General features: G+C 45.5%; 2 protein-coding genes across 2 annotated transcripts in view; one reads left to right on the forward strand and one right to left on the reverse strand.

The window, feature by feature from the left end:
• The window catches only part of slc22a23 (solute carrier family 22 member 23), a gene marked incomplete at both ends in the record, with an annotated part of 32693 nt that extends 22638 nt beyond the window's left edge, over positions 1 to 10055 (forward strand). The window contains 7 exons of the mRNA XM_083647581.1: positions 3126 to 3312; positions 4163 to 4290; positions 6244 to 6346; positions 6905 to 7131; positions 7901 to 7933; positions 8892 to 9015; positions 9614 to 10055. Of these exons, the coding sequence (XP_083503707.1) occupies positions 3126 to 3312; positions 4163 to 4290; positions 6244 to 6346; positions 6905 to 7131; positions 7901 to 7933; positions 8892 to 9015; positions 9614 to 10055 (1244 nt within the window). The remainder of the gene's footprint in view (positions 1 to 3125; positions 3313 to 4162; positions 4291 to 6243; positions 6347 to 6904; positions 7132 to 7900; positions 7934 to 8891; positions 9016 to 9613) is intronic.
• Positions 10056 to 13471: 3416 nt separating this feature from the next.
• On the reverse strand, positions 13472 to 14852 carry psmg4 (proteasome (prosome, macropain) assembly chaperone 4). Its single transcript, XM_083647784.1, has 3 exons — positions 14572 to 14852; positions 14130 to 14205; positions 13472 to 13607 (listed from the first exon to the last, which is right to left on the reverse strand). The coding sequence occupies exons 1-3, from the start codon at positions 14746 to 14748 to the stop codon at positions 13486 to 13488; spliced, it is 375 nt and encodes a 124-aa protein (XP_083503910.1). The 5' UTR covers positions 14749 to 14852; the 3' UTR covers positions 13472 to 13485.
• Between the last annotated feature and the right edge of the window lie 148 nt (positions 14853 to 15000).

Below are 15000 nucleotides of genomic sequence, written 5' to 3' on the forward strand. Positions count from 1 at the left end.
ACTCTGGCTGCACTCTGCTGCTCCATGGCTGCTCTCGCCTGCTCTCCAGAGCCATCTCAAACGAAGCCTGCATATACTAGCCTGTTTCATTCGATGTCGAGATAGCAGCGAAAATGTTAACGTAACGTTGCAGTGAAGTTGTTTATTTTGTTTCGTTATGTGCAACATGTGGTGCAGAACAAGGAGCAAAGGACAGAGGAGGAGCAATCGCTGATAGATTGATTGATTGATTGATTGATTTTATTTGATGAATGTAAAAAAGACACACATCATGAAAACATCTCAGAAAAAGCCACCAAGGATAAAAAAAAACACAATAAACTCAAAGACTTGTTTCTATTGTGGTGCATCACCAGTTAAAGACACAACTTCTAACGGGCAGCCATGTTTGTAATTGAAATGGAAAAGAGCCATGAGTCTCTAGCATTGTACATCTGGTGACAGGAGAGAACAGAGTGAGTCTCTAGCATTGTACATCTGGTGACAGGAGAGAACAGAGTGAGTCTCTAGCATTGTACATCTGGTGACAGGAGAGAACAGAGTGAGCTCTCTAGCATTGTACATCTGGTGACAGGAGAGAACAGAGTGAGTCTCTAGCATTGTACATCTGGTGACAGGAGAGAACAGAGTGTGTCTCTAGCATTGTACATCTGGTGACAGGAGAGACAGAGTGAGTCTCTAGCATTGTACATCTGGTGACAGGAGAGAACAGAGTGAGTCTCTAGCATTGTACATCTGGTGACAGGAGAGAACAGAGTGTGTCTCTAGCATTGTACATCTGGTGACAGGAGAGAACAGAGTGAGTCTCTAGCATTGTACATCTGGTGACAGGAGAGGACAGAGTGAGTCTCTAGCATTGTACATCTGGTGACGGAGAGAACAGAGTGAGTCTCTAGCATTGTACATCTGGTGACAGGAGAGAACAGAGTGTGTCTCTAGCATTGTACATCTGGTGACAGGAGAGAACAGAGTGAGTCTCTAGCATTGTACATCTGGTGACAGGAGAGAACAGAGTGAGTCTCTAGCATTGTACATCTGGTGACAGGAGAGTACAGAGTGTGTCTCTAAGCATTGTACATCTGGTGACAGGAGAGAACAGAGTGAGTCTCTAGCATTGTACATCTGGTGACAGGAGAGTACAGAGTGTGTCTCTAGCATTGTACATCTGGTGACAGGAGGAACAGAGTGAGTCTCTAGCATTGTACATCTGGTGACAGGAGAGTACAGAGTGTGTCTCTAGCATTGTACATCTGGTGACAGGAGAGAACCAGGAGTGAGTCTCTAGCATTGTACATCTGGTGACAGGAGAGTACAAGAGTGTGTCTCTAGCATTGTACATCTGGTGACAGGAGAGAACAGAGTGAGTCTCTAGCATTGTACATCTGGTGACAGGAGGAACAGATCAGATTGAGTCTCGAGCAGTCTGTACATCTGGTGACAGGAGAGATACAGAGGTGATCTAAGCATTTTCTGTGACAGGAGAGAACAGAGTGAGTCTCTAGCATTGTACATCTGGTGACAGGAGAGAACAGAGTGTGTCTCTAGCATGTACTATCTGGTGACAGAGAGAACAGAGTGTGTCTCTAGCATTGTACATCTGGTGACAGGAAGGAACAGAGTGAGTCTCTAGCATTGTACATCTGGTGACAGGAGAGAACCAGAGTGAGTCTCTAGCATTGTACATCTGGTGACAGGAGAGAACAGGTGAGTCTCTAGCATTGTACATCTGGTGACAGGAGAGTACAGAGTGTGTCTCTAGCATTGTACATCTGGTGACAGGAGGGAACAGAGTGAGTCTCTAGCATTGTACATCTGGTGACAGGAGAGACAGAGTGAGTCTCTAGCATTGTACATCTGGTGACAGGAGAGTACAGAGTGTGTCTCTAGCATTGTACATCTGGTGACAGGAGAGGAACAGAGTGAGTCTCTAGCATTGTACATCTGGTGACAGGAGAGAACAGAGTGAGTCTCTAGCATTGTACATCTGGTGACAGGAGAGAACAGAGTGAGTCTCTAGCATTGTACGGAGGGAACAGAGTGAGTCTCTAGCATTGTACATCTGGTGACAGGAGAGAACAGAGTGAGTCTCTAGCATTGTGCGTCTGGTGACAGGAGAGAACAGAGTAATGGCTCTAGCATCTGTTTCTCTCCTCCTTTCTCTCTCTCTGTCTGTTTCTCTCCTCCTTTCTCTCTCCCTCTTTCTGTCCTTTTCTCTCTCTCTCTCTTGCTAGTAGTGGGATTCATTATTATTCCTCCAGTGAATCCACTGATGAATGGAGGGACTTTTTCCTCTCCTCAGGAGGGGAGGAGGCTCATTAGTATTCTGCCCCTTGCCTTGACTTTCTCCTATTGCCCCCCCTCCCACCCCCCTCTCTCTCTCTCTCTCTCTCTCTCTCTCTCTCTCTCTCTGTTTATTGGCATGATAAGGTGCATCTTACATTGCCAAAGCAACATTAGCAACACGAAGCAATGACAAAGAAACCAAAACAGTTACCCAGTAACATACATCACTAAATCTGAAGACATTCAAAAAGGAAGAGTTTTTTTTTAAAGGGAATGTGATCAGATAGAATAGACTAGACTATTGACCAGTATCTCTCTCTCTCTCTCTCTCTCTCTCGCACGCAGCGCGTCTCCACAACAATAAGTGGCAGTACATAAGTGCTAGTTATTGAGTGACCCCCCCCCCCCCCCATCCCCCATTGGTCACCTTCAAAAAGACCTTGCCATCTGGACCAGGCCATCTGGACTGTACCATCTTGCAGGCAGTAGGGGAAGAGATGGGAGCCCCCGGTCGGGGGAAAATGAAAACCCTTTAGGAAGGTTTGACAAGTGGTTTGTCCTGAAGTTGGTGAAAGGGGCGTTTAACTCGTGCCTTCTCAAGGGAACGTTCAGGAGCGGATAGTGCTCAATAATTAACGGGGGGAATTGGATATTGGCCCCAACATTAAACAGACACACATGAAGTGCTTCCACACCATTACCATTGTCTTCACTCTTCACCTAAAGCTGAATGTATGAATTCATACCAACGCTTTAAGGGTCTGTCGTATGTGACGTTCATCTCTCCCTCTGTCTGCTTCTCTTTCTTGTCTCTCTCCCTCCCTCTTGTCTCTCCATCTTAGGGATCGAGCTTTGTTTGCCAGGCTGGCGTTTCTCCATGACCATGGTAGCCAGTTTTCTGATGGTGGGCGGGCAGCTACTGATGCCAGGGGTGGCTGCTCTCTGCCGCCATTGGCCGGACCGGGATGATTGGCAGGTCCTCCAGATTGTCATCATCAGCCCTTTCGTTCTGATGCTGCCCTATGTCTGGTAAGTCCCTCCCACTGAGGGAAGCCACTGCTCACTCTTCACTATCAGAGCCAGGCAATGGCTTGTACAGTACACACTCAGTACACACTTGTATACTACACACTTGTACTACACAGTAGTGCATAGTACTCTGCACACTTTGACACACAATACTTCCTTTCTTCTATTGTCTTTTTTTCTCCCCCCCTTTTCTGTCTGTTTTTCCTTCTTGCTCTCACAACATATTCTGTTCTCATCCTTCTGGTTCTTTGTCTACTCTTTTCATGTCTCTCTCCCTCCCTCCCTCCCTCTCTCTCTCTCTCTCTCTCTCTCTCTCCCTCCCTCTCTCTCTCTCTCTCTCTCTCTCTCCCTCCCTCCCTCTCTCTCTCTCTCTCCCTCCTCCCTCCCTCTCTCTCTCTCTCTCCTCCCTCTCTCTCTCTCTCTCCCTCCCTCTCTCTCTCTCTCTCCCTCCCTCCCTCTCTCTCCCTCCCTCCCTCCCTCTCTCTCTCTCTCTCCCTCTCTCTCCCTCCCTCTCCCTCTCTCTCCCTCCCCCTCTCTCCCTCCCCCTCTCTCCCTCCCTCTCTCTCTCCCTCCCTCTCTCTCTCTCTCCCTCCCTCCCTCTCTCTCCCCCTCTCTCCCTCCCTCTCCCTCTCTCTCTCCCTCCCCCTCTCTCCCTCCCCTCTCCCTCTCCCTCCCTCTCTCTCTCTCTTGCCCTCTCTCTCCCCCTCTCTCTCCCTCCCTCCCTCTCTCTCTCCCTCTCTCTCTCCCCCTCTCTCCCTCCCTCTCCCTCCCTCTCTCTCTCCCCCTCTCTCCCTCTCCCTCTCTCTCTCCCTCTCTCCCTCCCTCTCCCTCTCCCTCTCTCTCTCTCCAGGATTTTTCCCGAGTCGTTGCGCTGGTTGCTGGCCACCCAGCACTACAGCCGGTCCAAAGCCATGATGCTGCGCATCGCCAGGAAGAACCAGGTCGACGTGACAAGCGAGCCCAGTGGGGTTCTGACAGGTGAGGAGGGTCCAGAGCCCAGTGGGGTTCTGACAGGTGAGGAGGGTCCAGAGCCCAGTTGGGTTCTGACAGGTGAGGAGGGTCCAGAGCCCAGTGGGGTTCTGACAGGTGAGGAGGGTCCAGAGCCCAGTGGGGTTCTGACAGGTGAGGAGGGTCCAGAGCCCAGTGGGGTTCTGACAGGTGAGGAGGGTCCAGAGCCCAGTGGGGTTCTGACAGGTGAGGAGGGTCCGGAGCCCAGTGGGGTTCTGACAGGTGAGGAGGGTCCAGAGCCCAGTTGGGTTCTGACAGGTGAGGAGGGTCCAGAGCCCAGTGGGGTTCTGACAGGTGAGGAGGGTCCAGAGCCCAGTTGGGTTCTGACAGGTGAGGAGGGTCCAGTACGTTTTTCAGTTTAGCAGCACGGACATTAAAAGATGATTCACGCTCATATTAATGTCATAATTTCTTGCTGCTTGACTCGTTTCACGACAATGATCTTAAACCGCCACGTATGTTGCAGGTGCATGCCTCATGGTGTGCATGCCTCATGGATATGCAATGAACACACACACACACACACGCACACACACACGCACGCACACGCACACACACACACACACACACACACACACACACACACACACACTACTGACTCAAACACATGTAATAATACCTTTCATGCAGTTTCACCCGATTGGTTCATATGATGAAATATGTTTGGGAACACAATGTTAGAGCCCGACCGATAGTGGATTTTTGAGGCCAATGCCGATACCGATATTAGGGAGTAAAACAATTCCGATATCGATATATCGGCCAATATCCTTATATTAAATATGCACATTATATTTTAAAAGAATTGCAATGATCCCTCAAATATCAAACACGTGACAAAGATATCGCTTGAGATATGTAAATGTGGCAGGATATTTAACAGCTTATCAATAAACTTTATTGTCCAAAATGACATCAATGCAATGAAACAGTCAACTTCACTGGGAATTTAATAATTATAAATAACTAGAAATACAAAACCACAAATAGAACAACTATAAATTATAACTTTTCAAATATACACAACATGCTGTCTGTGTCTATATCTTAAAAAATACAAAATAATATCGGCCGATACCGATATATCGGTTATAATATCCGTGGACCGATATATCAGTCGGGCTCTAGAACAGTGGTTCTCAAATGGGGGTCCGGGGACGCCCAGGGGTCCGTGGCACTTTGCCAGGGGGTCCGCGAAAAGTTTTCAGGAAAATAAAAATAAAAACCTTTTTTTTGTTGCAAAAGCTTCATAGTTCAACAAAAATATTTTAAGCTTTAAATCTAAAATGGTTCATGGATTACATTCCAATCTAACAAACCTATCAATTTAAAAGTCAAGCACGTTACCGTGGAAACAATTAAGCTTAGCCCAAAATCACAAATCAGAATGAGGGGGTCCCCGGTATATTTTCTATCTTGTAAGGGGTCCTTGGCTGAAGAACCTCTGCTCTAGAACACATAATGTGCTCCCCTGCAAAGGTCATGATGAGCAACTTCTCACTGGAGGATCAGTAAAGTGCGACTGTCAAAACCACTAAAAGCCATTTGTAGTCTTCAAAGGCATGACTGATAACTTGCCTTGCTGCTGATATCTTGATGTTTCACTCACATGTGTCTCTCTGCCTCCAAGCCTTCTCCTCCCTGGCTTTGATATATCCTGCTCCTGTAGGAATACACTATCATGTTATATACGGTCTATGGTTGTGCTCGACGGCCAATGAAGGAGAGGAAAAGCGACCACCTGACCCACCTAATGCTTGTCTTGCATATTACTGTCTGTCTTCTCTGCACTGGAGGTGTGAAGTGTGTCAAGTGTCCCCCTGGTGCCTGCTCGCTCGTAACCCTGCCAGGCAGCTGGATCAGGTCTCTCATTTCCTCCTGAAAGGAAAGGTCTCAAGGTGTGCATTTCATGTTTCTAATCAGAGCTGGAGCAGGAGCTGCACAAGAAGCCCCAGAGGACCTGCATCGTCAAGATGATGAGCACCAGGAACCTGTGGAAGAACATTGTGGTGCTGTGTGTCAACTCGTAAGTGTGCTGCTGCTGCGCGTGGGCGGGTTGGTGCAAATCCCTTCGCCAAACAATGCCAGCATCTGAGATCTGAGAGCAGGAATCACGCATGAGCTCTCCTCTCCCACGAGAGAGACATAGGCAGCAGGGATGAAACGATAACCGCTTTTAATGATAACCGTGATACAAATTCCTTTGCGATAACCGTACGCTTTGAAAAACATGGTAAATACCGTGTCCATCATCAACCAAAGTTGATGCAACCGTCTCCAAGATGCAGACGTGCAGAGAAATTATTCCAGTGAGTGTATCAATCCTTTTTGGGTCTGAGTTTTCAATATAAAACTCTTGTGAAATTATGTATTAGTACTTTTTGAACATGTTCAGCACATTCGAACAATACCGTGATAACACTGATTACCGTGATCATTTTGGTCACTATAATCGTGATATGAAATGTTCATATCGTTTCATCTCCAATAGGCAGGCGTTTCTCTAACTGTACATGTCCTGTATGTCGTGTGTTGTATCACCTTCCAGTGCTCTTGGTTTACTGTTTGTTTGTGTTTTGCACAGACTGACCGGCTATGGGATCCACCACTGCTTCGCCCGCAGCATGATGGACCCTGAGGCCCAGCCCACGGCCATGTGCCACACGGACTACTACACCATGGCTGGCGTCGCCGTGGCAACCTGCCTGGCGCTGTGCCCCGCGGTGGGGCTGATGGGCCGGCGCGGAGGCCTGCTCACCTTCATGATCATCACCGCCCTGGCCTCGCTGCTGCAGCTCGGTTTGCTCAACCGTGAGTTACCGTACACCACCGAAGAAGAAGACAATGAGATGAATACTAGGGGTGTCACGATACACTCAGTTCACGATACGATACGATACACGATATTGGGTTCACGATAACGATACGATATTTTAACAATATTTTTTTGCGATCGATTTGTAAGTTGAGGGGGCATCCTCCATGCTAATTTCAGTAATTTCCCCATTTTCATCCTCCGTGTCTGTAACGTCCCTCGTCTGTTCAAACAAAGCAATGAAAAGGAGAGCGAGCATGCAATCAGATGCAGATCAGTGCCACCATGTTCAGCTTCTTTTTCTCACGATATGAGATTTCATCTCAACGATACATATGGTCACGTTTTGATATCGCGATATATTGTGGGACGATATATTGTGACATCCCTAATGAATACCAAATGATATTCTGTCATAGGCTATGGACAGGTTGAGTTGAAATGCAACAGCGAGCGTAGCTGCTGCTACAAACTCTGCATTCTGCCCTCATATGTACTTATATAAGTATATGTATGTATCCATGAAAACATTGTAAGTTGTAGTTCAACTTGCAGTCTAATAGGAGCGCGTCTCCATCCCCCCATCGTTGACCTACATCTCCTGTACAGTATGTGGTCATTATTTCAGGCTTCACTGGTAAACTGTTCTCCTTAAGGACGCTCTGTCTTCATGCCTGTTTGCTTCTGCCCTGAGGCTCACTTTGTACGTTCTCACATCATGTTCTCTCCTCTCCTCTCCTCGGGATGCTCGCTAATGGAATCCAGTGATTGGGAAGTACAGCCTCCGCCATGACATAGGTACAGTGGGGCGTACGGGGAAGAGCACCACTATGCCATCTGCAATGGCCATACGTGATGCTTAGTGTTGTTGTAGCCTCATCATAGTCGAAGGAATTGTTGGATAAAATACTGAAAAAAATGAAATGAAACAAAGTAAAGGATTCAATTAAATTGACAATTGGCCGAGGTCAATTTCGAGGTCGCTTAAAGGAACAGCTCACCCTAAAATCCAAAATAAATATATTCCCTCTCAACTGCAGTGCTATTTATATTATCCCTCTATATCGTTTTGTGTTAGTTGCCTGGGTTTTGGAGATATCGGGCGCAGAGATGTCTGCCTTCTCTTGAATACAATGGAACTGGATGACACTCGGCTTGTGGTGCTCGAAGCCCCAAAAAAATACATTTGGAAAAACTCAACAGCATTGTCTCTTTCCAGAAATCATGACCCAGTTACTCAAGATAATGCACAGACTTTGTTGTGAGCAGTTTCATGTAGGAACTATTTTCTTTTGCAGTCTCATGTAGGAACTAGCTAGCAGCTAGCGGGTGTAGTTCGGTCAAAAGAAAATAGTTCCTCCATGAAACTGCTCATAACAAGGTCTGTGGATTATCTTGAGTATTGGGGTCATGATTTCTGGAAAGAGACATTGCTGTTGAGTTTTTCAAATGTATTTCTTTGGCACTTTGAGCACCACAAGCCGAGTGCCATCCAGTTCCATTGTATTGGAGAGAAGACGGAAACTCTGCGGCCGATATCTCCAAAACCGAGGCAACTAACACAAAACGATATAGATGGATAAATACCACCAGGTGAGAGGGGATATATGTATTTTGGATTTTAAGGTGAGCTGTTCTTTTAAGCACTCCTACAAGCGTTAATTTGTTCCCTCGGCATCATGATTGCTGTTTGTTGCTGGTGTGATACGCTCTGTGAGATTGCTGTGGTGACGTTTTGTTGTCTCTGTCTGGTCAGTTCTGCGTGACACTCTGAACAGGAAGTTCTCTGTGGCCTTCTCCATCATTGGCATGTTCTCGTCGCACGCTGTCAGCACCCTCAGCATCTTCTTCTGCGCTGAGATCACTCCTACAGTCATCAGGTGAGGAGCTGGATGTGCAGCACATTCAAACACAGTTATGGGGCAGCAGCACCACGACTGACTTACTTGCCATTATACACATCTGTTTCAGAGAGTGAGGCAGAAATGCAGTAGCTGAGTTTTCCTACTACAGTTGCCTGTTGGCTCCACCTTGTGGCGCAATTTGAACAAGCGAGTAGTACGCTGCCTTTTTGCACATAAGAGTTTGTATCGTTTGTTTTGTTGATGTCAGATCCTTTGTTTGTGGTAGGTCTAATCTGACATTTGAAAACTCACCTGTTCAAAAGTGCTTTTAACCTGTGATAACTATGTATTGTATTTTGTTTTAACCATGTTGTTTCCTCATTTTTGATTTGTATTATGTATTGTGTTTTTAATGTATTGCTTTTAAACCCCCATGTAAACGTCTTTGAGTACCTTTAAAAGCGCTATATAAATAAAATGTATTGTAACGGCACAGGCGAGGCTGGTTTCGAACCCGAGGTCTCCATCTTACAAGCCCAAGACATTAACCATCCGCCCAAAGGGACAATCCCTCTGTATTATTATTATTATTATTGATAATATATTCTCTCTCTCTCTCTCTCTGTGTGTGCAGGGGTGGAGGGCTGGGCTTGGTGCTGGCGAGCGCCGGCTTCGGCATGCTCACCGCGCCCATCATGGAGCTCCACAACCAGAAAGGCTACTTCCTGCATCACGTGATCTTCGCCTGCTGCACTCTCCTGTGCATCATCTGCCTGCTGCTGCTGCCGGAGCCGCGCGGCCAGCCGCTGCCCGAGAGCCTGGCGGACGGAGAGAGCTTCACCCGGCGCACGCTGCTCCACCCCGGGGAGCAGCACCTCCTGCTCACCAGGACGACCGACAGAGACTACTCCCGCGTCCACGACACGCCGCTGCACCTGTCGGCCACCGGGGGCGCCACAGTGGCAGCGGCTACCGCTCTGGCAGCGGTACCCGCCTCGTACGCCCTGGCCACCGGAGGAGAGGTGCTGCTGCTCAGCAACTGCAGCGCTGTAGCCAATGGGGTGCGAGCGTCGTAGCAATAGTCTTACTACTACGCTATTAATTGCTCAAGCATTAAATTGATTGGGTTATTGAGCCTGTGAAAAACCCCACGTGCTCCTTTTTAGACAAAACCAAAAAAATAAAAAATAAACCGAATTGCTCAATGATGGACACTTGTTTAAAGGAAATGAAATGGTGATAATAGTCAGATATGTATGTGTAGATTGTAGTGACTATGATTCACAGTTCATTCAGGATTTGCCAAAAAAACAATGAAATCTTGTACGAGACTGAGTTTATCTCCAGTCAGTGTGTGTTGATCATATTAGATGGAGGTTTTCAGCGGTGTTCACGTGGATTGCTTTCACTGTACTAGTTGTATCTGCTCTGTCACAGTGAGTGATTTGCAAGCAAAGAAGAGTAGACAAGTTGACAGGCAAATAAAATAGAGCAGACTAGCTTTCAATAATGTGTAATAATGTGTGCTCGCTGCTCGATGAGTTTTTTGTTGGTAGTTTGACTTGAGAGAGAGGATTTCACTGCATCTTATCATTTTTTAATGAGTATTTTTTGCACTAAATGTCAAAGACACAATCAAGTGTTTGTCATTTTCAGCCCAACACGTTGGAGAACCAAGGATTGGCTGAACCACTACTTTTGCATGAAACGGCACAAATGTATTTACATGTGTTGTCTTTTTCTTCTGATTTGTGGTCCCTCTACTAAGAAGTCCAATGCGGCACTTTATGGTCAGAAGAGAGGTCAGTGTAAACACTTTTGAAATTGTGAGCATCACTGCTGTCGTTATGGGTGTATGATGATGGTTGTCTGATGCGATTACCAGCCAGAGGCCCAGGCAGACTGCATGAATAGTCTTTATTGAGACTGTGGGGGTAATAATAATAATGCTAAATGAATCTGAGAGTTGAACGGACTTTAGAGTGACCAGTTTACTGTCTTATGACACATCTCAGCATCTGGATGGCTTTATCACGATGGTTCTGTTCTCTTACGATGCAATGTAATTTAAGGAAACCAGTATTTATGTTGTCATGCTGCCATGGGGCATTTTGTTGCTTGAAATCCCTCCTTAACTTAACGAGTTTAATATTCCACCCCAACCCATCACTCCTTGTTCTCTGTACTGTTGTAATCCTGTTCCCTAGCCTGACAAAATATCGGTTGGCGCTGCCAGAAAGCACAATATTTATAGCAGTTTTGAAATCAATGTTTGTGAAGATTTAGACTAGAGCAGCTTGGTCTGCATAGAAATGACCTAGTTGTGATTAGTGTACATTTGTACAAGACCACTTGGCTCTGTAGGTATCCCGTGTGACTGAATAAAATAAGGTATTTATTGATGCGCCATTCAGTGATAACGTATGGACTATCAACCTTACTTTTTGATGATATGAAGAACATTGGATACATAAAACATTTCATACGACATTTTTGTCCAATAATACCTACCTGGACCCACAAATCCATGTTAACATCCTCCATATTTGTATCATGACATGCTATTTAGTACATGGCACGTATTTGGAACACCTTGTATGGTTTGCTAGTTTGTATGTTTTCAACATTGGAATATGTGCGAGAGAAAAAAACATGACGACTAACGCGGTTTTCTAAGTGTTATTTTTTTAATATGATGCATTTGTACAAAGAAAGCCATAGGCCGACATGTTTTGATAATAAACCACCTAATTTATTGATTATGTCAATAAATGAACACTTGATGTGACCATTTGTGTTTATTGTGTTGGTGCATGAATACACAATACATATTTTCCATTTCAAAATTCCATACTTTTCCAGACTCAAATTTCCAGAATTCTCTGTCAGACCATAGTTGACATCTGAGTACACAAGGGTGTCACTTTGTGTTGATAGGGGTGGGGACATGTGTCTCCATTGTAAAGGACACCTAGGGCCACAACACAATTTGGAGGTTTTGTGGGTTGAGCCTCAGTGAAAGCTTGGACTTTGAAGAACTTCTCAAGTGAAGACTGAAAAGCTCTGACAGAAATGACTTGACCTTGTGAGACTCTGGCTCACAGAGCTCGACAGTTTTGAGGTTGAGGGTTCGAGCCTCAATCAGTTAAGGGAGTCGTGAAAATGGGACACCCTGACGAAAGACTGAAAAGCTCTGAGAAAACTTCTTAAGAAGCGTGACCCAGTGGCTCAGTTTGCTTGCTGGCCAGCATTATTGAGGTTGAGGGTTCGAGCCTCAGTTAGTTTTGAGGTTGTGGGTTCGAGCCTCAGTTAGTTTTGAGGTTGTGGGTTCGAGCCTCAGTCAGTTTTGAGGTTGTGGAGTCAAGCCTGTCAGTTTTGAGGTTGTGGGTTCGAGCCTCAGTCAGTTTTGAGGTTGTGGGTTCAAGCCTGTCACTTTTGAGGTTGTGGGGTCAAGCCTCAAAGTCAGTTTTGAGGTTGTGGGGTCGAGCATCAGTCAGTTTTGAGGTTGTGGGTTCGAGCCTCAATCAGTTTTGAGGTTGTGGGGTCAAGCCTCAAAGTCAGTTTTGAGGTTGTGGGGTCGAGCCTCAGTCAGTTTTGAGGTTGTGGGGTTGAGCCTCAGTCAGTTTTGAGGTTGTGGGGGTCAAGCGTCAGTCAGTTTTGAATGGGGAAAGCCAGAGGAAAAAGTGAAATGCTCTGGGTATGGATTTGAGGGCGAAGGGGAGGGTTAGGCTTTGAGTCGGGATTTGAACCAGGTCTCGAACGGGTCGGCCACTCTCATCCCTTCTCCCTACGTGCAACTTTGACCTACTTTCACCTCAGACTGTTATGTCAAAACCACTGGGGGTCACCGGGGGTCACCGCGAGCAAGGCGACCTCCAGACGGTCCTTCTGCATATGACCTTTGGCGTCGGCGATAATGACGCCGAGGGGGGCGGGGCCAAATCGGTGTATTTTGACTCCCTGGGAGTGAGCCCGGATTGGGAATACAGCTAGATCTTTATTATGCAACTAATTTAAATGGTTTTAAAATCCAACTGTGTGTTACATTCTGATGTCATGATAAAACACTTGCTTATATTATCAATTTATTTTGTCTAAATTCAGAATTGTATTATTTAGAAAAATTAATAGTCAGATAGTCACAATAGACAATAGTCTGTAAACGCATATTTTTCCATACTCTCTTTTCCTTTTCCACATCTGGAAAATACCAAAATCTAATTCCATACTTACGTAGGAATCCTGATGTATGTACAGTATGGAGTTGCTTAACTTTATTGAAAAAGCATCCAAGTTCAATCAAGTATGTGACAAAAGACTTGAGACTTGTCTTGGACTTGTGACCAAAGACTTGAGCTGCACAAAATGACTTGTGAGCATCTCTACCATGTTATCCACCCGCTTGCACGTCTTCATTTCTGTACAAAAGTGAGCGAGAGAGAGAGAGAGAGAGAGAGAGAGAGAGAGAGAGAGAGAGAGAGAGAGAGCTTCATAAAGGATCAAATGTTAAAAGTGTTCGGGGTGAAGCTCCAGCTCCTTTTTGATCCTGTTTTCCACCAACAGAGAGAGGTTGGAGTCTGTCATTGGAAGACTGTAGCTCACAAATACTTGCTTTTTCGTCTTCTTGGCTGCAAACCAGAGAGGAGACAATTATTTCACAGTAAAAGTTTGCAAAGAAACTAACTCTGATAGGCATCACATTAAAATGTGTGGCCACAGTGTAGTACTGCAGTTATTTATTGCAAAAATCCGCATAAAAAATGCCATCATTCTGGGAAGATGTGGAGACCCAAGATAATTGCTTGCTCTAAGGCAGTGGTACTCGACCTTTTCCCTACTCAAGACCCACAATCAAAAAAAGTCCCTTTCCTCCCATTATTTATTCTATTCTATATTCTCAGGTTTGTATTTTATTGATTTATTTTATTTTATTTATTTATTTCAAGTAGGACTTAAAAGAGCCATAATTACCCATAAAGGAGCCGGGTTGAGTATCACTGCTCTAAGGGATCTTGGGTAATATAATATTCCACAAAAGAGGCAAACTACACATTACTGCAGGGACCATTTGACAATTTAAATGGCTCTGCTCTGCCTTTTAATGGCTTGTTGTCATAGGCTGCTACATTAGGAAACACATCATACATTACCTAATCTCAGTGCCAAAGAATTTGGAGCTGTATTTGATGGATCCCCCAAAACTAATGAAGATAACGGCATTGAATCCTGAAAAACAAGCAGCTGTTAAGTATCTCTGCAAGGGAACGAATCATTAGCTTTGACAAACAAAATAATGTTCATTTTGACCCTTAGTTTTTTTTGCTCAAGGGTTCCCAAACTTTTTTCATATCAAGGACATCACATCATTAGTTTTGTCAGCTGTCGGTTGGGGAGGTAACAGTGGAAAGATCTGAAACCTCTAATATGACAAACAATATTCTAAAACATGTATCTCATGCTAATAGCTATAGCTAATAGATAATAGGCTATATTCGAACTCGTTTTCGTTTTGCCCAGCTGCGTCCTCACCTCGGAAACTAAACACAAAACATTCAAACACGTGGGTCCAGCTGCTTGTTTTGGTTTGCTTACATATTTGCTGCTGATCGAAACCGCCAAGTTGGACAAGACTGGAGTCGAGCCGACCCAGAGGAAGAACCCGCCGCTAAGCTTCATGACATGGTAGTGGATGACTTGCTCCAAAATCTTCTCGGAGAAATTATGCACCGTAATGGCTTCCAGCGCAGCTCCGTTTTCTGTTACATTCATGTTGTTGTAAGGCTAATGTTAGCTGTGGACATGAATGTCAGTAATGAATCGGTTCCAGCTTCACTCGTGTCGTCGTGCGTGTTCTACACACAACAGTTACTTAGCCTAGCTACTTCCTGGTTTGTGTCAAATCGACCAAAGACGATGGGATTCAAGCAAGACGGGCCGGCCCAACTTCAACTCACTTCCTGTCTTCTTCTTCGCGTATTTTGGCAGATTGCAACCCAACTATTAAGGTGCATACCGCCACCT

The sequence above is a fragment of the Poromitra crassiceps genome (assembly GCF_964638095.1).
Source record: "Poromitra crassiceps genome assembly, chromosome: 12".
Taxonomy (NCBI): Eukaryota; Metazoa; Chordata; class Actinopteri; order Beryciformes; family Melamphaidae; genus Poromitra; species Poromitra crassiceps.

Bases quoted from the DNA above. Each gene is read 5' to 3' on its own strand.
- psmg4 (XM_083647784.1), bottom strand. From the start codon at position 14,748: ATGAATGTAACAGAAAACGGAGCTGCGCTGGAAGCCATTACGGTGCAT. The intron at 14,206-14,571 runs GTAAGCAAACCA...CTTGTTTTTCAG, and splicing joins TTTCGATCAGCAGCAAATAT to GATTCAATGCCGTTATCTTC. The intron at 13,608-14,129 runs GTAATGTATGAT...TCTGGTTTGCAG, and splicing joins TTCTTTGGCACTGAGATTAG to CCAAGAAGACGAAAAAGCAA.